This window comes from Schistocerca americana, chromosome 1, assembly GCF_021461395.2.
Source record: "Schistocerca americana isolate TAMUIC-IGC-003095 chromosome 1, iqSchAmer2.1, whole genome shotgun sequence".
Taxonomy (NCBI): Eukaryota; Metazoa; Arthropoda; class Insecta; order Orthoptera; family Acrididae; genus Schistocerca; species Schistocerca americana.
Genome location: NC_060119.1, coordinates 276,739,969 through 276,762,507, shown reverse-complemented (window position 1 = coordinate 276,762,507; position 22,539 = coordinate 276,739,969). Strand labels below are relative to the sequence as shown.

General features: G+C 38.6%; 1 protein-coding gene across 1 annotated transcript in view; it reads right to left on the bottom strand.

Annotated features, from left to right (window-relative positions):
- Positions 1 to 22,539, bottom strand: part of LOC124593772 (ATP-dependent DNA helicase Q4) — a 155,710-nt gene that overhangs the window by 5,309 nt on the left and 127,862 nt on the right. Inside the window, exons 9-11 of the mRNA XM_047132124.1 lie at positions 14,953 to 15,128; positions 12,011 to 12,454; positions 6,382 to 6,541 (exon numbers count right to left, since the gene is read on the bottom strand). Of these exons, the coding sequence (XP_046988080.1) occupies positions 6,382 to 6,541; positions 12,011 to 12,454; positions 14,953 to 15,128 (780 nt within the window). The remainder of the gene's footprint in view (positions 1 to 6,381; positions 6,542 to 12,010; positions 12,455 to 14,952; positions 15,129 to 22,539) is intronic.

Genomic DNA, 22,539 nt, shown 5'->3' with positions numbered 1-22,539 from the left:
TGTGTGAGGAATGTTTCCTGAAAGTTTGGCTGTACCTTTTTGTAACACCCTGTATACATAAATCAAACTACAGAAAAATTTGAAGTATGGGCTGCTTCAGCTTGAAAACATCTAGGTGCAAGTGTTTTATGGTTGTATTTGTTGCCACAGTTCACAATCACTTCCACAGCAAACATTCAGAAGAATACTAGTTCGTTAAATTTCAATCACTGTGATTGTGATTAGTTATTATTACTGTATGGTTGGAGTAATTACCAACAAATGTGACAGCACCATTACAAAAACTGGTAGAGGCAAAGGTCTTTAGCATAAGAAGACTCACACTCGATGAGTACTGGACAGCATAGCAGTTACGGGAAAGATCCTTTACTAGGATGTCTATTGTGGTCTTCTCCCAACGTGCTACGAAATGTCATCATCTGAACCACTATGTTGTACAGTTGTGTAACGGCATGTGTATCAGAAAATTTGCACTGTTGGTTGTTGTCGTAGTCTTCAGTGCAAAGACTGGTTCGATGCAGCTCTCCATGCTACTCTACCCTGTAAAAGCCTCTTCATCTCCAAGTAACTACTGCAACCTACACCCTTCTGAATCTGCTTACTGTGTTCATCTTTTCCTCTACGATTTTTACACACCATGCTTCCTTCCAGTACTAAATTGGTACCCTTCATGTCTCTGAACGTGTCCTACCTACCAATCCCTTCTTCTAGTTGGGTTGTACCACAGATTTCTCTTCTCCCCAATTCTATTCAGTACCTACACATTAGTTACATGATCTACCCATCTAATCTTCATCATTCTTCTGTAGCACCATATCTCAAAAGCTTCTATTCTCTTCTTGTCTAAATTGTTTATCGTCCATGTTTCACTTCCATACATGGTTACACTCCATACAAATATTTTCAGAAAGGTTTTCCTGACACTTGAATCTATACCTGACGTTAACAAATTTCTCTTCTTCAGAAATGCTTTTTTTGCCATTGCCAGTCTATATTTTATGTCCTCTCTACTTTGACTATCATCAGTTATTTTGCTTCACAAATAGCAAAACTCATCTACTATTTCAAGTGTCTCATTTCCTAATCTAATTCCCTCAGCATCACCTCATTTAATTCAACTACATTCCATTATCCTTGCTTTGCTTTTGTTGATGATCATCTTATATCCTCCTTTCAAGACATTGTCCATTACGTTCAGCTGCTCTTCCAGGTCCTTTGCTGTCTCTGACAGAATTACAACGTCATCGGTGAACCTCAAAGATTTTATTTCTTCTCCCTGGAGTTTAATTTCTACTCCACATTTTTCTTTTTTTTCCTTTTGTGCTTGCTAAATATACAGATTGAATAACACTGAGGTAGGCTACAACCCCATCTCAGTATCTTCTCAACCACTGCTTCTCTTTCGTGCCCCTCGACTTGTTTAACTGTCACCTGGTTTCTGTACAAATTGAAAATAGCTTTTCGCTCCCTATATTTTACTTCTGCAACCTTTAGAATTTGAAAGAAACTATTCCAGTCATCATTGTCAAAAGCTTTCTCTAAGTCTACAAATGCTATAAATGTGGGTTTATCTTTCCTTAACATACCTTTTATGAGAAGTCCCAGGGTCAGTATTTCCCTGCGTGTTTCTACCTTTCTTGGGAATCCCAAGGTCAGCATCTACCAGTTTTTCTATTCTTCTGTAAATAATTCGTGTTAGCATTGCACTATCCACCCAAGCTGATGAAAATTTATCCTACCACTTAACTCAAACCACCTATTTCCTGATCAGGTGCCATAGCACTAACAAGCATTAGCAAATTCAGCTACTGAGGGCATGTCATTTAAAAACTTTAAAATTCCAACACTGACAAGAAAAAATCTTTGAATCTCAGTTGCTCACTTCCCGTCTCATTCCACATACTACCATAAGCTGCAGTACATGCAATGTGAAGTCTCGTGGTTAGCGTTGCTGGCTGGCATACTGCAGGTCACCAGTTCAATCCCACCACCAGTAATTTTCTGTTATTTTGTATTTATCATTTATGGAAGTTTCTTGAAATATCTTGTGTTTCTAATGTCTGTATATCTGGAATATTTGACATCTGTATAAACACCAGCATTCTGGAATATTCAATGTTTGTACAAATAGCTACAATCTCCAGCCAGGAGGTCAATACTGTTCTGGCTGTTCACAGGTTTTGTTATAAATGTGCTTTCATTTTTAACAGTAGTAGTTCACTGACAACGCTGCTTTTGGATCTGGACTTGAGTGTGGCTACTATGTGAGACTGTTTGGTGGAGGCACTGACTATTTCAAGACATACAGGTCCCTGGGACTCCAGCTATGCAATGTAAAACTGTCACCTACATGGACAGGAACCAGAATATAAGCAGTATGGTCCATATATTCAGGAGACCAGAGCCCAATGGATTCCAAGCAACCATGAAGTCAGCTGCACATCATGCATTTATAAGTGTTCTCCACAGGTGATGGTTATATCTCAACAAAATAGATTAAAGAATTCAATCAAGGCACCAAATACGACAGGAGGGATGGGGTGATGTGTTTAATAGATGTATACTTTTACTTGGTGGCACAGCCCATCATTGGTTCCAGAGCAACAAAGAGACCTCAATAACTGGGACAAATTCCAAGTCAAAGTGAAGAAACTGTCTTGGTTACAATCAATAGCAAGTCCTATTAGCATACAAACAATTGAGGAATAGGGCCTAATGTCATAGCAAAATGACAGTCGTACATGTGGACTGTTTTGACGCTTTGCAACATTGTGAAAGCAAATATGACAGGAGCCAACAAGATCTCACTTATGGCAAAAGGAGACATGGAAGACAGACTACGCTTTTATGGTAAAGGTGGTTGTAACAACAGAATGCATCAAGTGGTACCAGCCCATTGAGGAAATGCAACAGAAAAATTAGACAAAATAAGTGTGAGCGGCTCTCGAATGCAGTCCCTAAGGCAGTTGTCAAAGACTATCATTCCTAACTTCTGTAACATGTTATGTTGTAAGAGAAGACACACAGCATTTTAAGACGACCAGAATTGTCGGACAAGTACACAAGAGATAACGGCCATTAATCTCACCCCATATGTCTAGAATAATAGAGAATGTTAAAGAAGAGATTTATCAATCTGTGGAACCAAACACCATCACCAATAGAAAGTGCCATGGAGATTGCACTTGGCTAACTTGGACTTATGAGCTACCATCAAAAGACAACCCAGCACCTGAACAATACAGATACAACTAACTCCCCAACCAAGTACAAGGAGCATTGAATAAGTCATGCAGCACATTTTTTGGCCAATTTCAATTGAAAAAATGTGGAATTTATTGTGCAACATCATGCTATAATTTCACGAAGTTCCAATAGGTGGAGGGGCTATACGTAGCTTTCAAAATGCCATTAACATCTAAGCAGAGATCTGTCACTGAGTTTCTTTTGGCGGAAAACCAGAACATTACAGATGTTCATAGGCACTTGCGGAATATTTATGGAAACAGTGAACAAAAGCATACTGAGCTGTTGGGCGAGGCATCTGTCATCATCGCAACAAGGTCCTGCAAACCTGTCAACTCTCCTGCTTTTCAACCAACCCCACACAGCTGTGACTCTTGCAATGCTGGAATGTGCGGACAACTCAAGGTGATTGATGGATCATAAACACACAACTCACTGCTCAATTGGACATCTCTGTTGCTACTGCTAACACACTCATCCACCAGTTGGGGTACACATAGGTGTGTGCCCCCAGGGTTTCTCAAAGCTTAACAGAAGGCCATAACAAGCAATGACGGTCCATCTGTGTGGAATTGCTTGCATATTAGGAAGCTGATGGTGACAATTTTTTGTCGCACATTGTCACAGGTGATGAAACATGTTTTCATCACTTCTAACTGGAAACGAAACAGCAATTCATGGAGTGGTTGCACACCACCTCTCCTCTGAAGAATTAGTTCAAAGTCATGCCCTCAGCCAGTAAATTTATGGTGACGGTCTTCTGGCACCTTGAAGATGTTATTCCGTTTGACATCCTCCCTCATAGTGCAATGATCGACTTTGAAGCATATTGTGCTATCCTAAAAAAACTGAAGAAACTACTGCAGCATGTTCATCGTCACAAAAATTCGAACAAACTTCTCCTTCTCCATGACAATGCAAGGCCTCACATCTGAGAGAAGCTTACAAAACTTCATTGGACTGTTTTCCCCCATCCATTCTACAGCCTGGATCTTGCACCTTCTGACTTCCATTTGTTTGGCCCAGGAAACAGTATGTAGATGAGGGGGAGGTTATTGATGCGGCAAGGTGCTGGCTCCGATGTTGACTAGTAAGTAGTACCATGCGGACGTACAGGTCCTCCCAGGAAGGTGGCGGAAGTCAGTCACATCAAATAGAGATGACGTTGAAAAATAGGGTTTTGTACTATGAAAAAAGTGTTGTGTTACTTATTGGATGCCTCTCGTAGAACGCCCCACAAAAAAGCGGTGCTGTCAGAGTTTGTAAGGAAGAAGAGCCTGCTTCATATTAGCTACATAAGTAAGCCACTAAAAAGAGGAGAATAAAACCACAACTAACAAACTTCGACTCATTCCAACAAGATGCCATTTGTCGCCATATGCATGGATATTACAAGAGAAAAGAACATCCAAATATATATAAAAACTGTGTGTTACTCTGCTTGAGTGAGAATTATTCAGTGGCAGCAAGTCTTTGTTAACAGTTGTCATAACTGGAAAAATGTGTGGACAAAAAAGTGTATGGAAAGAGGTGAAATCGCAGCTTAGTGTTGTTGATTTTTAAGAAAAATTGTCAAAGTGCTATTTGAAGACATTGTGGAGTTCAACTAAACATAGATAAATGCTGGTCATTCTGTCAGAAAAGACTGGATAGATTAGAGTAAATGTGGACGTTCTGTTGTTTCCATGGGGAGGGGCAGAAGATTCCTTGTGTTACATGCTGGAATTTCATCTGGTTCCATTTCTCTCTTCTCGTTTACAAATTGAGGAAAGTAAGCAACTACCCTGAAAGGATGAACCAAGATAGTTTACTGAAGTGTTTCAAGGGGAAACTAGGAAAGCTTAAATCAGCCATCTGTTACTATGAGGGATAATGCCCCATGCAAGTTCAGGACAATTTGTGCTAGGCGGAGCTCTCGGAACTAGTGGGGGGGGGGGGGGGGGGGGCGGACTAAAAAACACTGTCTTAGTGTTCTTCAAAAATGTTCAAATGTGTGTGAAATCTTAAGGGACTTAACTGCTAAGGTCATCAGTCCCTAAGCTTACACACTACTCAACCTAAAGTATCCTAAGGACAAACACACACACACCCATGTGCGAGGGAGGACTTGAACCTCTGCCGAGACCACTTAGTGTTCTTATGCTTTCACCTTACCACTACTACTTCAATGCCTTCAAAATGATCTAGGTGCAGTTAAACATGTGTGGCAATAAATAAAAGCTTCACTGTTACAGAAATTCAAAAACTGTTAGAGGTAACAGTGGCACAAATAACGTCGTAGAAGTGGAGTAATGTTATATACCATACAAAACAGTTGTTAAAGAAACATGGAAAACTGAAGTAAGCGTAGAAAGTAATGTCGAAAATATAATTAACACTGAAAATATACTTATATCCCTTGGCTATTCCAGTGCGTGTTCCGCGAACCAGAGCACCGATATAACGATAGTGTTGAGAAAGAAAGTGACTCTGAACTAAGTGGCATTTACCTTTTGCCATCATTCTTCTTTATTTTTATGTTTGTGTTTCATATTTTAGACTGGATGCTGTCTATGACACTTCTACAATAAATCTCATCTTGCTGTTAAGGAATACTCCTTCGCACAAGTATGACGTACTCCATGCACAGTACACTTAAGCAGTTTATATTATTTTAATGCTGTGAGTTACTGTATTTATATGAATGATTCAGATCCATTTCAGCACCTCTTTTATAATGAATACCTCAACTAAATGTGAATCATTCCTATTATTGTTGAGATACAAAAATAATAGGAACACGGTATCATTCGATACACAGGAGTGCATTTCATTACGCAACAGGGATATTATGATCCCGTAAAGCGAACACAATACTGCATTTTGAAAGGCAGCATGAGAAGGCAGTCAGAACAGAACCACATAGCTGTTACTGCTACAGCCATAGCGCACGCATGCAAACTGGTGAACCAACATCACCATCCTCTTCCACACTCAACTGGGCTTTGCTGCCGACCACTTTGATACTCTGATCCAGGTACAACAGTAGCATTGAGTAACTTGAAGCAGTGAATTACTGGTACCACTTGGATGAAAATAAAATTGAAAGTACAATGATATCAGTGGAACAAACAATGTGTACAACGGTATAGTTACCTTTTGTCCATTCCAGTTGCTTCAGGTGGTTCTTAACCATTCCACTGTCCCAGTCAAGAGCAGCTGCAATTTCAACAACAGAAAATTCAAGACGGTTGTTGTTTGCATGAGAAATGCCACGGCGCTGGTCCAATGCTGCAGCCATAGCAAGGACTGGACTCTGTAAGATAATACAAGTTAGTAGTACTAACACCTGGAAATATTAAGTTACATTCATGATTCACACAATATTGTATCAATTTAAATGAATATACAATGTTAGTGTGTGTGACTTTATAGCTATAGTAATTAAGTGCTACACTTACGAAAGCAAAAGCTTGCAGTTCAGTCTCAGAAATTCACATTGCATATGCCTCTGCAGGTAGGTAGCAAATGTGACAGATGGAAATTAGACAATGCTCTGGACTCCACACATGAAAGCTTTTGAAGGCATTTCACCCACAGTCACATGAGAAACAACAAGGTTTAATGTTCCAGCAGGGTCATTAGGGATAAAGCTCATGCTCTGTTAGATAAATATATACGAAAGTCAGCACTAGATTATTCAACAGAACATTTCAAAATGGATTCTAGTAAGTGGACATGAATACTGCATTATCCAAATGTGAGCCCAATGCCTTAACTGCTGGACCACATGTTCAGCAAAAACTTTAGGAGGTGGTATAATTTTCCTCTGTGGCCAATTCCTATGAAACCTCGTCATAGGAATGCGACTGCAGCAGTTCCTTGGTGCATAGAACTGAACCAATTAAATGAACAATAGGAATTTTGTACCTGAGGCTTAGCACTTTCATGCAATGTGAAACTACCATGAAATCCAGAAATATCAATATATTTTCTTTCCAGTTATTGTTTATATGAAATGCTGCTCACATTATGGATGGCAGGCATGCAGTGGAAGAGGCCAGTAGGGAGTCAAATGTATGGGCCTCCACTGAGAACAAGATTTTACCTACAATGAGGCAAGCGAGGGACACCCGTCACTGCAAATGGGCAAAGGGAGAATCAAGAAGGAAATGTAGTAGGCTGAGGAGAGAAAATATGAAGAACAGTTTGGAAACTCTAACAGGCAGGAAGCCGTTGGCAAAAGAATGCAATTAAATTACAGCAGAGAGATTTCAAGCAGATGTGTGAGTACAGAGGTTGGAACAAGATATTGACACTGTCACAGAACTCAACTTAATTACATATCAATTGGTATGAGGGGCAACTATAGCTGTGACAATACATTTCAATTGATAAAATCTGAAACCGCTGCTTCAAAATGATTAATTAATCACGACTTGTTTTGTGACATTATAGTCATGCCTTCAGTTAAACTGTTGACCTAAGATACAATAACCGTAATTAGAAATATTTAAAACAAAGCACCAAACTGACAAAATTCTTACTGATGTGTAAGATATAAGGACCTTCCAATACATAATGCCCATACAATTCTGTAAGGATAAAAAATAGCAGCTTCCAGTACGAAATTAGTGTTGCGAAGTATGCAACCATCACGAATAAAATAACCAGAGAAAGACAAAGACCTAAAAACAACAATATCTGAATAATAACAGCACATTTATAGTGGAAACACACAACCCCCACTCTCAAAACATGCTTACCAGACATACACATCTTGCCAGGCTGCAGACAGCAACACTAGTATCTTGTAGACAGAACAAGCAACTCCCAACCTACAAAGACTGCATAATGGTATAAGTGTGGAAACCAGGAGAATCGACATAGCAAGCCAAGAGTCACCAACTGATGCAAAAAGCAATGACAAAGTGCCCAACTATACCAATTTAAATACGTTAGTACGCATTGGAAGACAGGGAAATGTCTGTACACTGATCAGCCAGAACATTATGACCACCTACCTAACAACCAGTATGTCCACCCTTGGTGCAGATAACAGTGGCGATTCATCATGGCATGGATGCAATGAGGCCTTGAAAGGTAGCTGGAAGGAGCTGGCACCACATCTACACACACAAGTCACCTACCTGCCATAAAAATGGGGAGGGGGGGGGGGGCGGTGAACTCTGATGTCACATTCAGTCACATCCCAGAGTGTTCAATCAGGCTTATATCTAGTAAATTGGGTGGGGTGGGGAGGGGGTGGGGGGGTTGCAACACATCAAGTGGAACTCTCCATCAAGGTTCTCGAACCAGTCCACCACATTCCTGACCTTGTAACGTGGTGCATTACCTTGTTGAAAAATGCCACTGCTGTTGGTTATCATCAGCATTATGAAGGGGTGTTTGTGGTCTGCAACCAGTGTACGATACTCCTAGGCTATCATGGTGCCTTGCACGAGTTCCACTGGACCCATGGATGACCATGTGAGGGTTCCCCAGAGCATAAGGGAGCTGCCACCACCTTGTCTCCTTCCTGCAATACAGGTGTCAAAGAGCTGTTCCCCTCAAAGACAATGGATTTGCACCTTCCCATCGACATGATAAGGAAGGTATTGGGATTCATCAGGCCAAGCAATATTCTGCCACTGTGCCAACAACCAGTACTGCTGACCACATGCCCATTTCAGTCATAATTTTTGATGTCATGGTGTTAACATTGGCACTTTCATGGGTCATCGGCTGCAGAAGCCCATCGTTGGGAGTGTCTAGTGCACTGTGTGTTCAGACACACTTGTACTCTGCCCATCATTCAAACCTGATGTTAAGTTTCGCCACAATTCGCCACCTGTTCACTTTTACCAGGCTGCCCAGCCTACAACAGCCGACATCTGGAATGGCCGCCCAACCTCACGAACATCTGGACGTGGTTACACCTTGGTATCAACCCATGCTGAGGACACACCACAGCACTCCTGGAACACACGACAAGGCATGCAGTTTCTGAATTGCTCATGTGGAGCCTTCAGGTCATCAGAATCTGCTCTCAGTCAAACTCAGATAGATTGCGTGCCTTCCCCATTCTACACATGGACAGCACATTCACTGATACTACTTGCACTGCTCACATGTCTGACTAGCACCCATTTCTCACCAGATGACACTGCGATCACCTGGAGGGGTTTATATATAGGTCAATGGTCACACAGTTCAGACTGATCAGTGTGCAAACCAAAGAACAGGATCGCAGGTGTAAACAACGTTACAAGTACCAAGTTAAAAGTTAAACAAAACAGAAAGAAGATACAAACAGAGCCATGACAGACACAAGCAGATGGTAAACGTACTTGTTATGCCCCCCCCCCCCCCCCCCCAAATCCAGTCGTGTTTTGTGCAGCCAATCGAAATTTCATAAAGGGGAATGATGACATAATTCTACCTGCACATTAGAGATAAACTCAGGAATACTTTTAAGGCATTTCATTATTCCCACCTCTTCTGAAATGTTAAGCAGATAGGCCTTAGACTAATTACGCAAATATTTAGATTTGCGGACATTAGTAATACACTGTCCATTTGCATAGATGTGTAATAGAGCCATTGTTGAGTTGTTCTTATCACAGTGTTCTCTTCAAATCTAAATCTGAAATCTCTCCCCATCTGGCCAACATATTTTATTAGGTAACAGAGGCAAAAAATCTTCCACACACACTTACTACTGAAGAGGCCAGACCCCGATGTCTCACAGAAACACTACGATTCTTGGGTATGAAAGTGGGTATAACATCTATTCACTGCTTTGACTGCTGTATCATTTATGGAGTGCAGAGATGGGTACACACCTCACCCACAATAACAAATTAGTGAATAAAATCAGTTTGATTTTTCTTAAATCAGTTCAAGCTTTACCAAGAAATATATTCAGTCACTGCTTGTTGGTCAGCATTCAACAACGGTAGGGTTTGCACATCAGAACAATTTTATTGTATATATTGAAATTTTTTTAGAAATTTTAGCAGGAAAGCTCAAAACAGAAGGCAGCCATGGGTTGGTGTGTCAATCGGAATGTCAAAAAAGCCTCACCTTCAATGTAAGAGACGCCAGAGGAAGAGGTCAGCATTGGCACACAACCTCAGTGAGGCAGACAGAAATGCATATGTTGCTGTGCTACGTAACAAAGAACTATGAGGTAACACTACATAACTTCAACACCCAAGCACCACTGCAAAAACAAATGCATGCAGAAAGAACCAACCTCAGCGGCTGAGAATAATTACCGAATTACCACAGTGAGGCAAGGAGCACTGACGGGACTGACAGATGGCGGCAAATGTGTTCATACAACAAGAGCCATGGTGTCATAGGTGTGGGCTCGGCCTTTAAATAACAAGGTTTTTGGACTTCAGAGACACATTCAGTGATGCTGTCCACCACTCTGAAAACTCTTATAACTCTGTTCATTTTACATGATAAATAAAAGTTATTGCATTGTGTCACTCATGCCTTCAGGTGTAAACTGGATCACTCACTATCATTCCAAGGTTCAGCTTCCTATTCACAACATGACCCCTGCTCCCCAGGTCGCAACAGTAGCAACATTTTGCACAAAGCTTTCTCATAGTTAAATAATCATACCAAATGTGTATGTCTTCTGAAATTCGTTGGCCACGTGCCCTCAAATAAAATTTTCATTATTGATTGCTCAATGGCATACTTGTGTGTGTGTGGACAGTATCAGTCATCTGACTCGTTTGCTGTGGTCCAACATGAATTCCTTTCCTGTGTCAACACATTCATTTCAGAATAGCATCTGCATCCAAAGCCCTCAATTATTTGCTGGATATATTCCAACCTCAGTCTTACACCACTGTTTTTACTCTTTACAAATTTCTCTGGTAGCTAGGAAGTCATTTCTTGATATCTTAACACGTCTTTACACCCTGTCCCTTCTTCTTGCCAATGTCTTCCATGTTTCTATTCTTCTCCAAGTCTGGAGAACCACCTCATTTTTTATCTAATCAGTCCACCTAATAATCTTCAGCATCCTTCTATACCAACACATCTCAAACTCATCAGTTCTCTTCTTCTCAACTTCACTCAAAGTCCATGATTCACTTCCATAAATTCTATGCTCCAGCCGTACATTCTCAGAAATTTCTTCCTCCTTATAAAGCTTAATTATTTTTTGACAAATTTTTGTTGGCAATAAACTGTTCAAAAGATTTGCATTACATATCCATGTGCTAGATAATTCAATTTATCAAGCTGATTGTAGACTTAACAGTTACTGCACAACATGTACCAAAGTAAAGAAAGCAGCACTATATCATTGGCATTAATGACATACAAGGGACAATTTGAAAAAATTTTCATTATCCTCATGTATTACATTAAGAAACAAAAAAAGTTACAATTAATTTATCTGCCAATATGTGTAGTGTCCCCCTGGTGAAGTTCAGAAAAGCTCAGAACTTTTTTTAATTTTAACTAATCATGTGACACTGCTTCATTTTTCAGTCAATTCCATATGGCAGGATAAAAATAAAATAAAATGAAATAAAAAAAATTAAAAAAAGGAAGAGGAGGAGGAAGGGGGTAACAAAAAGGTTAAGCTCAAAATACATCTACATACAAGCAACCGATGATGCTCAGTGAATATTACTGTTATGGAATATGGCATTTTATACTGAGTAGGGAAAATGACTATATCACTAGGAGCATACTATGTATTTATTGCTAACTGTGTGAGATAAACGTAAACACTTGTCTGTGATCCACATACCTTTCTTATTGCAGCCTTTAATGCATTTGCACCTTTGTAACTTAACAATTTGCATTTTGTGTAGGCTGGTGACAAGAGTTTTATCCACGATTTGGGATGTAATTCCAGGTAACATAACATAGTGGAAATATTTTCTTGTGGTATGTCTAATGCTCTCACAGTTTCATCAACTGAGAATGCGACTTCATGACCAGGACATTTAACACCTGTCTGTTTTTTGGGAACTTCCTGATCAGTACAGCTTTCATGATTTCTAATTTCAGTCTCAGAATCATGAGTTGGATCTTTGAGGTCACTGGCATTTTCAAAGTTTACATTTTCCAACAACTCTGAAAGTCTTGCACATCTGCAGGGAATAAAAACTCTCTGCAACAATTTTCTGATTGTGTGACGGTCAACAGAATCTCCATGAATGTGACGCCGCAGCTCCCGCTTATCACCACCCTGTAACAATTATGACATTAAAAATTCAATTTTAAATAAATAAACTACTTAATAAATACCTCTCAAACAAAAGTAATTTACAGTTTATTAACACAGTTTTACTTAGCATTATAAAAGATTTACAGACAAGCAAATTGTGGTGGTGATGGTCATAGTAGCAGCAGTAGTAGTACTAGTAGTAGTGGGAGGGGGGAAGGGGGGGGGGGGGGGAGTGAGTGAGAGGAGAGAGAGAGGAGAGAGAGAGAGAGAGAGAGAGAGAGAGAGAGAGAGAGAGGGGGGGGGGGGGGATATGTGTCTTTCACTGTAATTTACAATTACAAACTGACACAAAAATTTAATGTTCACTCGTAAAATCCACAAGGACTACAGACAAAATATAGGTATGTTCCATCACACTCTTACATCCACTTCCTATATGCAGGGAAGCATACTTAACATTGTTTCATAGTGCAGAATTTGAAGACAAGTGAAGTCAAAAAAATGTGGTGTATTGTGAAAAGTTGTTGCAATTTATTGCTGAAAGAGAGGTGCAGTTCAGACACAAGATTTGGCGGCATTTATCTGCCTTAGTAAATTTCCAAAACCGCTGCATATATGCATCCCATCAAGTAAGTGCCCATCATAATTACCCTTTTCCTGATCAAAGGGTTGCTACCTCGTGCATAGTATCCTGGCTATCCACTACTGGCCTAATATCACTGAACGAATGAGTAAGATTTTGCAGGAACTGAAACAGTCTTGATCACGAATTCCTTTATTTAATTCAGTTACCAGTTTCATTACGATCATTGTCAGATTAATCTGTCTCAAACTTAGCAAAATAAGCAAATAAAATCATTGCTAAAATTTGTATTTGGTTCTTTTAGTAAGCATTTGAAGACGGAACAATCATTAAAACCAGTAACTGAATTACATAAAAAAATTTGAAATCAAAGATTGTGTTAGTTTCTAGGAATTCCTAAACACTTGTGCACTACACTCTTCAAGAACATAATATGCCAGCCCTCATCAAAATGTGTTCCTACAAATTACTGGGTGATCTGTCACTTGTATGACTGAAGTTACTGATATACAACTACAGCAAAGTGGTGAAACTTAATACACTCTTATGGGCAGTATCTTAGGGAAAATATAATATTCAAAGACTTGAATCTTACTCGATCACCAAATCTATCCGAACCCAACATTTTCCTACAGGATGTGTTAAAAGGATGTGAATAGAATTAACCCTCAGGCAGCCGAACAACTGGAGACTTGCTACAATATTTACCCACGTACAAGCCTATGCCATTTTTTAAGATTCAACTTCAGAGGATTTTATTTTTAAAATATTATGATTAATCAAAATTACAAACTGTTTTACTGATATAAAGTTTCTACTTAAGAAAGTAAACATTACACAATACTAGTTATTATCTACATTTTGTTAATACAAAGGGAAATAAAGTGAACAGAAAGAAATGGTTTACATTAATTTTTATCTTCATTTCCTTTCTTGCTTACTTACTATCTAAGCCAGTCGTCTATGGTATCACATTTTTTATCATGACACCACCACTAACTTCATATCATTATCTTCATGTTTAAGCCTACTGATATTTCTTCCTTTCTGACCCTTCACCCTTGGCATGTCCTCTTCCGAGTCATTCATTGCATTGGATATGCAGCACTTTTTAAAACCTTTCATAACAGATTCACTTGAGATCCTGTGCCAGGCACTAAGGATCCAATAGCCCAGCATGGATATTGAGGGTCTCTTTAACTCCCCTCCTCCCCCCCCCCACCCCCCCCCCCCCTGCCCCTGGAGTGAGAGCACAGTCTCCCTGGAGAAGGCTCACTGAAAATCCACTGCAGACGAGCCTTAAAGTGTCTATCCACAACAACATCCGTTACTTGACGTTGTGAAGTCATATTACCAAGAATTATTAACAAGTCTGTACATTTTTTTGCTATCAGATCCTTAACTTCCTGGGCAAGGTTCCCCCTGAAAGAGTCCAGCACCAACATTTTCCTTCCATTTAGCAGAGAGCCCGGTATTCTGTTCCAAACAACCAATACAACATCAGGTCATTTGCCACCCATCACTTTTGGAATCTAAAGATACATCCTGCAGGCAGTTTTTCCTTTGGTACGGTTTTTCAGCAGAGAATCACATACGGGAGGAGCTTCCTTCCATCTGCTAGTGCACCCAGCATTACTGTTAGTCTGGCCTTTTCACTGTCAGAACCTTGTATAGGAATACTTTTATTCCCTTCAAATCAACAGTAACATTTGATATCAATCTCAATAAACAGGTGAACTAAGTTAAATACAGGAACAGAACACACAAAGAAAACTGAAAGAAATACAAGAAACGAAATAAGGAAGACAGATATAATTGTGTTACTTACTCAGCTTGGAGACAAAAGTACATACAAATTTTTGTTTTATTTACAATTCTTGCAAGTCAGTTACTAGGAAAGGCTCCTAATTTAGGTAAACACAGAATGACTACTCACTTTACTATCAAGAAAAAGATGACAGAAAGCTGGCTGACCATCACGTCCAGCACGACCAACTTCTTGCACGTAACTTTCAAAGCTTTTTGGCATATTGTAGTGAATGACAGCACGAATGTCTCTCTTATTTATTCCCATGCCAAAAGCAACTGTTGCTACAACAATTCTTAGTTTTCCTGAAAAGTAGAATAAAAATTAGGCATATCTAGCTTTCCATAAAATCACCCAAATCTTCCAAAGAGATTATTCAATTCCCTAATTACAATAATATAGCAAATGCAACTATTAAGAGACAACATAAGGAGATACCCTTTTCTAAGTGAGAATACAATGGAAAAAAGAAGGCTAAAGCACAAATCTGAGTGGTATAATCTAAACCCTGTTTCTCTGCACTCTTCTACACAAAATCTGTAGAACAGCACATATAATAGGTCACCATGTAACATATACTAATAAATATGAACCTGTAGTCCACTGCGCAAACATGTGGACATCACATGGGGTCAATGCCATGCCAACTGTAGGTAGAATTATCACTGAGCACCACTTGGACAACATCAGAGAGAAGTCATATGGAAAGATCCAGTGACTTGCCTCGGTGTGAGAGGAATTAACATTCAGAAAAGCAGACCACCTTTTCATATGAGATTCTGTTACTATAAAGAACGATGTAAACAGGTCATGTTGTCTTCTCTGTTTTTCGGTCTATTTTTCATCTGTTATATAGGTTATAGCATCTTTTGCTACTGTAATAGAAGTCTTACTAAGGTATTATGACAATATGCATTTAGCTTTATTTTATAGCCTTTCAGTGGTTACTGTAACAATATCATTTTTCTTGCAGTTCTATTGCTATGACTGTGAACAATTCTCGTGTTTTAAGTTACTACTATAAAGAGTGTTAAATTATCATTGTTATGCTACTAATGTCCTTTTTATGTTCTTCACACACGTGTGATAGATTTTGTACACAGTACTTTCACCGACATGCAATATATTCATGATTTTTTGTTAGGTCCATTGCTAGCTCATCCTTTCGTGTATTTTGTTTTGATATTGTGTGAGGTGGCAATCTTATTTTGCCAGTAGTGTGTGTGTGTGTGTGTGTGTGTGTGTGTGTGTGTGTGTGTGTGAGAGAGAGAGAGAGAGAGAGAGAGAGAGAGAGCGAGCGTGCAATTGTAGACACTCTCACTACCACCAAATCAAAACAGAAAATGATCACATCCCACAATACTGAAATAAAATACACATAATTGAGAGATGGTAGTGGACATCCACAAGAAAGAAATGTCAATGAAGGTACCATGTACAAAAATCTAACACTTATTCAGAAACAACACAGTCCCACTATGAGTAATGATAGAAATACATTAAAGCATGAGACCTGTTCAACAGCCTAGCAAACAGAATTGTAAGAAAATTTGTATTGTTACAGTAAGGCATTGTTATATTAGTTGCAAAACATAGTATAACCTATTATCTTGATTCATGTTATTTTGAATCTGGATGCTCATATCACTGACAGTGTCTGAAACAACCGCTGATACTTCCAACACTTGGCTTAAGGAAACACAACTTGGGCTTTGGTGTTACATCTCAACAGTTGCCATCAAATGAGTCCAAATCAGCTGGTCCGAAAACCAACAAGGACTTGCTAACATCGAGTACTGAGTTTCCGGAAGAAAGGATATTTGACCCCTTATGTTTACAAATTACTACTATTACTACATATCACGGAAGGCAGGATGAGGATCGCTTCTACAGTGCTGAAACGAGTCTCTAACCGGGTTCACACAATGAATGTATATCACACATTAGTAACGGTAATGTGAAATAGTAATCAAAGGTATGATCTGAAAACATGTAAATTAGAATAAAAATGTACATTTCAGAAGTATTTTCTGTTACAACCATAGTAGACTAAAAACAACAGGAACCACAAACTGGCATGTTAAACCCCTATTACACAATGCTGGTAAGATGTAATCCTCTGCAACAGTACCAAAAGCATACACGTTTGGAACTGCAGATCAGTGCACATCGACCGATTACATGATAGACGCGGGATACTCGCAGCACAAATCTGTGTGTGCACTAGGTTGCAATAATGGGCGAAATTGGAGGGAGAATGTCCGAAGTCTTGTAAAGTTGTTCACTCAAATAAAAAATATCTGGGAGGTCAAGGTTCTTATTTATTAAATAAACAATTCTTGTTGTCTTATGAAGCTATCACAGAATTGTGCTATTACTGTTCTTAATTATGGGTTCAACTGTTCCTTTTATATGATGAGACTTGTTTCCACAAGGATATTTGATCTAAATTGATGTTTATATAGAATTTTGTACATGGAAAATGCAGTATTTTCGGAGCTATTGCTCTGACAGTGTCTGTAACTCTTGCAATTAGGGCAGAACGATGAGAAGCAAAAAAGCAGACATTGTTGGATTGGATGCTGGCTGGGAAGAAGGCGAGATGGCCTTAATAAAGGAACTGAGGCCTGAAATTCCAAATGAATTTCTGAAATTTGTGAGAGCGGATGTGGCTTGTTTAGACAAGCTGCTGACGATGATACAGGAAGGAATTCGTTCAAGTGACACAGTAATTTGGGGAGCCATTTCATCTAATCGGAAGTTAGAATCAAACCACTTGTTTATTCATCTTGTGAGCAGACACTCCCACTGACTATAGCCAGTTCTCCTTCCTAGCATGGTGAAATAAAGGAAAAGATGTAGTCAAATCAAACAAAAACTTTCATCAATTAAGGTGCTACATACACAAATTGAAAATCACACACGTAAAGTAACATGCATATTTACTCAGAAATAAATGACTGCTAATGTACCTTATTATGAAACAGTGGGTCGTGAGGATCATACAGGTACTGTAGCGATTTGAGAATTTCTGTGTAAATTGTAGAACCACTCAGCCTTCTACCGTCTTGGACACACGATAGTCTGGATATGAGTGTGGAATGGTAGAATCCTACCTACTGTGCGTCACATGTTTGTGTGCGCAGGTTTAAAATCAGTCGCGCGAAGATAGTAGACGCGGCGGTCGGACGGCACCGACAAGTACCTGGCAGGCAATCCATACACGTTTTAAAAAAAAAGTACTCATGTAGACTCTTAACGCAACCTTGTTAGAGGCAAGACTCATTTTATGATTCACGTTAAGAAAGATCATGATATCCAAGTCAACTTTCTTTCAAGTATAACTCAATTTGTTTCTAATGTCCGACAGTCCGAGAGACTTGCAGGAAGTTACACATTCATGTGGAAAGTGAAATTTTTATTGTGTATGGAGGTCAAATACATTGTTAGTTGACAAAAAGTAAAGTTTGTAGGTCTACTTATTTCATAAGTAGAAAGAATCTAAAAATTCCTGTACCTAGCGTTATTCGACGGAGAAGTTGTCAAGCGGGTTTTCAGCAGCCTGATATTCGGTAAAGAAGAGTGGCTGCAAATTCCAATTAAGTCATCTCGTAAAGAAGTGGAAGGTGGTTTGGGGGAATAGGCAATACAACCCAGAACCACACTCACACTTTAAATCGTCAGAACGTTAAAACGTGGCGACCTGTGTGAAAGGACCGAGAAAACAGGAATTTTAAGTCAAAAACAAGAGAAGAAGTTGGTATGTGTTGTCATAGAAACCAAACATAATAAGACAAGGGAATTATCCAAGACATTGGAAATTGTTCAAGTATCCAATGGAACGAAATTTAAATGGAAAAGCATCGAAGAAATGAAAAATTCAGAACGATAAAAACAGTAAAGAAGATTTCGACATATTTGTCTAAGAAGAAGTACGTATAGAACACTTCAGCTAAGAAGATTCAGTGCAGGGAGTATACAACTTTCACACACATCGCAGGGATGCAGACACGGAAACCAACATACATCCAACGCTGCCGGCACCAGCTGCTGTTCACTCATGCTGACCTGCCTCCACATCCGCTCACCTACGCAACGAGAATTCTACGCCGGGTGAGCGTGAAATAAAACTTGATTACTTTAGTACGAAGTGGTACAAGATACTATTGAGTGAACTGTTATTGTGTAATTATCATATTTAGTTTTAAATGCATAGAAGAGCTAAGGCATATAAAAGTATATGGAAAATATACAACAGGTTGGGGAAACTCAAGACCCAGCAATAGCCATGGAGATTAGCAAGGAAGTGCCTGACGGGGCTGAGTTGATAAATTTAACAGGAGCTCAGAGTCTTAAATTAAACTCATTAAACTCTCAATTAAATGCTCAGAGTTTATCCAAGAAATAGACTTGGTAAATTCTCAATTAAATACTCAAACGACAAATTTAGGTTTATTAAATGCCAAAGTCTACTCTCAAAGCAAGGAATTTAGTAATCTTTGCGGATCCATGGGCGATCTGGAGACTGAATTTGACGCCATAAGTAATTAAGTAGAGAATTTAAAAATAGATTAAAAGAACGAGTTGACACATTCTTTGACCACTCATATAAATCATACGTTTACTGACCTTAGTCAGAAACAGAATGACACTTTTCGCAATTTATCAAAAATGTTAGAACTTGACATTGAGAACAAATGTAATAATGTAGAATCAGAACTTATCGAAAAGTTAGGATCTTTTGAAAACATGTACAATATTAAATATAATTATGTAAGACAGAGAATGAATACTTTGAATGATTGGCATTAATTCATTATGCTTATCTACACTCTCTTTCAATCGCAAATTACAGGTGTCAATACATGGGTAGATAATGTAGAAAGGAATTTCAAAGAGAAAATAGCTAACTCCAATATTATAAATGTAATTAGTTTGGGGGAACAATTTGGAGAAATTATAGATCGAAAGGTTACCGAGAGAATAACACCCGGGAACGTACTGCCTATTCCTTCTTCCGAACTTAATGATACCAGGAAGGGTATGGACGAGAAGGTAGAAAAACAGGTAACTTCACCTAAGATAATGTTAACTAGTGAAGTGGTGACTGATTTGCAAAGGGGAGCTAATTCAGGGTTAACTAGACAATTCCCCAAATTTAAGCCAGACAGAGATGTACATCCGACCCCTTTCTTAAAGATTTAACCAAGCTTTGTCAACAAATTGGGAAGATTCCAAGAAGATCGAATTTGCTGTGGGGTATCTTCTAGGGGAAGCCTCAGAATAGGGAACAGTAAATATTGAGAATTTTTCCTCTTGGGAATACTTTCAAAAGAAATTTGAAAAGAAGGACTCGTCTGCCAGTGCTCAAGAAAAGTTAATATCAAATCTATGAGACCCAAAATATTATAATAATACTTGGGGTACTATAAGGAAATATTTTGATTGGCATTTAACACAAGCAAAAAAAAGGGGGGGGGGGGATACAGTGTTAAGGGTGTAAAATTGTATATCCCCCAGGGACGTTAACATTCTGAGTTAAAGGGCGGAGTAATGACCGTCGGATCCCGAGTTGTTTTCGGTGTTTTTTCCAAATAGTTTCCTGCACTGAATTTCTTTAAAATCTAGAACTATTCTGTAATCTTATTGCTTAGAAAACCGGATATGATTACGAAATAGAGAATAACCTAAGAGAATCACAGAAAAAAGTGATATCTAGACGAAATAAACTGAGTAGAGTATTATATTTGTGGAAAATATAATAAGATGTGACTAGCTGAACACCTGTTATACCGTAATGTACAGATTTTCCATTTTGTATAGAGTATTTTATACCTTTTATGAGATGTGATACAGATGGGTGGGTTTGTATAAATTTTGAAAGCAGTGGGTATTGTAGCTAAAAGCACGATTTACAAGAACAGATAAATCATGACTAACACAAAACACACATCACACCTTTCAAACAAGCCTCACAAAGAAGTGTGCCTGATATTTTATCATTTTCCGTTTTCATATGGTTGCTATGATTTCCTTCGGGGACCTAAAAGTGTGAAGGTGGGACAAGTCCTTTCTGTAGGAGACGATTTAACACCAAACCTCCTCCGGTGTCTCACTCAAGTACCTAAGGGGTAGGAATCCTAGGGAAGGGAGGTGGGAAGGGTTTCCTGTCTTTGGGGCTATCTTCTTTCTCTTCGTTGATCCTACCATCCATATCTATTTTTTCCTTTCTTACTTCTCATTTGAGAACCTGTCTATTTTTTTCCCTCTTTCCATATTCAAAAACTTCTATCGCTGAAGTTCTTCCTTATTTCCATGGTTACTAAAAACCTAAATCTTATCTTTAGATAAGAAGGCTGAAGAATCAGACTATACAAACACACATCCACATATACACAAATATACACTTCTACACAAAAATAAAAACACATAAGAGGAAGCCTATCACAACGTGAGAATCGCCAAGTGTAGCAGGGAAAATGTGTGTACATATGGAAATATGCGCACATATATAAGAAGTTATGACGATTCTACATCAAATATTCGTAACAAGAAGTGCACATACATAACAAACAACTATAAAGTAGTACTGAGTAATGGATAAATAAGATAGGCACGAGCAAATGAAGAAAACGAAAAGTAGGAGTAGAATTAGTCATGTTTATCATTAAGAAACGTCAGCGTAATGAATATTCTGATGAAATGAAGGATAGTGGGACGTAAATAGTATATGTAGACATAGTATCTACTGAAAATATAGAAGTTGATAAGTAGAGGAGGACTCTAGGGAGTAAATGATATATTAAAGAATGAATGCGAAATTTAAGATATAAATCTATCTTTACCAGAAGATACTGAATTAGGGTATACATAGAAATGTATACAAGGGTATTGAACCGTGAGGTCTACTCAGAAAGGATAAGGGGGGCATACCTGGCATTCACTAAGAATAAAGGGCAGGTGTATCTACGTGGAGATATGATAATCTGTGGCCTAAAAAATAGGGATGTTTTGTAAGGGGCATACCTACCAGAATGGAAAGAGGAAGTGCTCTCATAAGGTCAACCACAAGAAAGGAATAGGTGCTGATCTTAGGACAAGGGAACAGTAGCGTGACAAAAGTCACAAATTTTATAGGGATTATTCTGGGTAGTGTGAATTCTATGAACGACTAGCATTATTGTGTTTAGTGGAACTAAATGAGAGTCCAAAGAACACTTTCATTTCGGCCAGAGTTCCTCCAAGCTACAAATAATGAAAATAGTACATACTAGGAAAAATGTAGTACAAAAGATACGAATAGAAAATAGTTTACTCATGCGTCATAAACAACTGAGGTTCACAATTGAAAAAGGAAAAAACAGGAAAAAACAGAAAAAAGGAAATAAAGAAAAGAAGAAGAGTCCTCACGACTCCTAAATATTAGTAAAGCTGACTAAAACCACGAGTAAATGCTTATGTCTTAATAACAAAGTAAAATAAGATAGGAATAGAGAAACAGTAAGCGAAACATTGTTTAAGCGAGAACAGAGAATTGTTATGGAAAGGAAAGATATGTATATAACTATGTGTACGAAATGTATACTGTTAAGATATGAAATGTTATTATGAGTGATATTATTTGCATAATGATTATGTACAAAATATTGAGTGTTTGATCTGAGGGGGGGAGGGGGGGGGGTATGTAGTGATTCGAAAATATCTGTGTAAATTCTA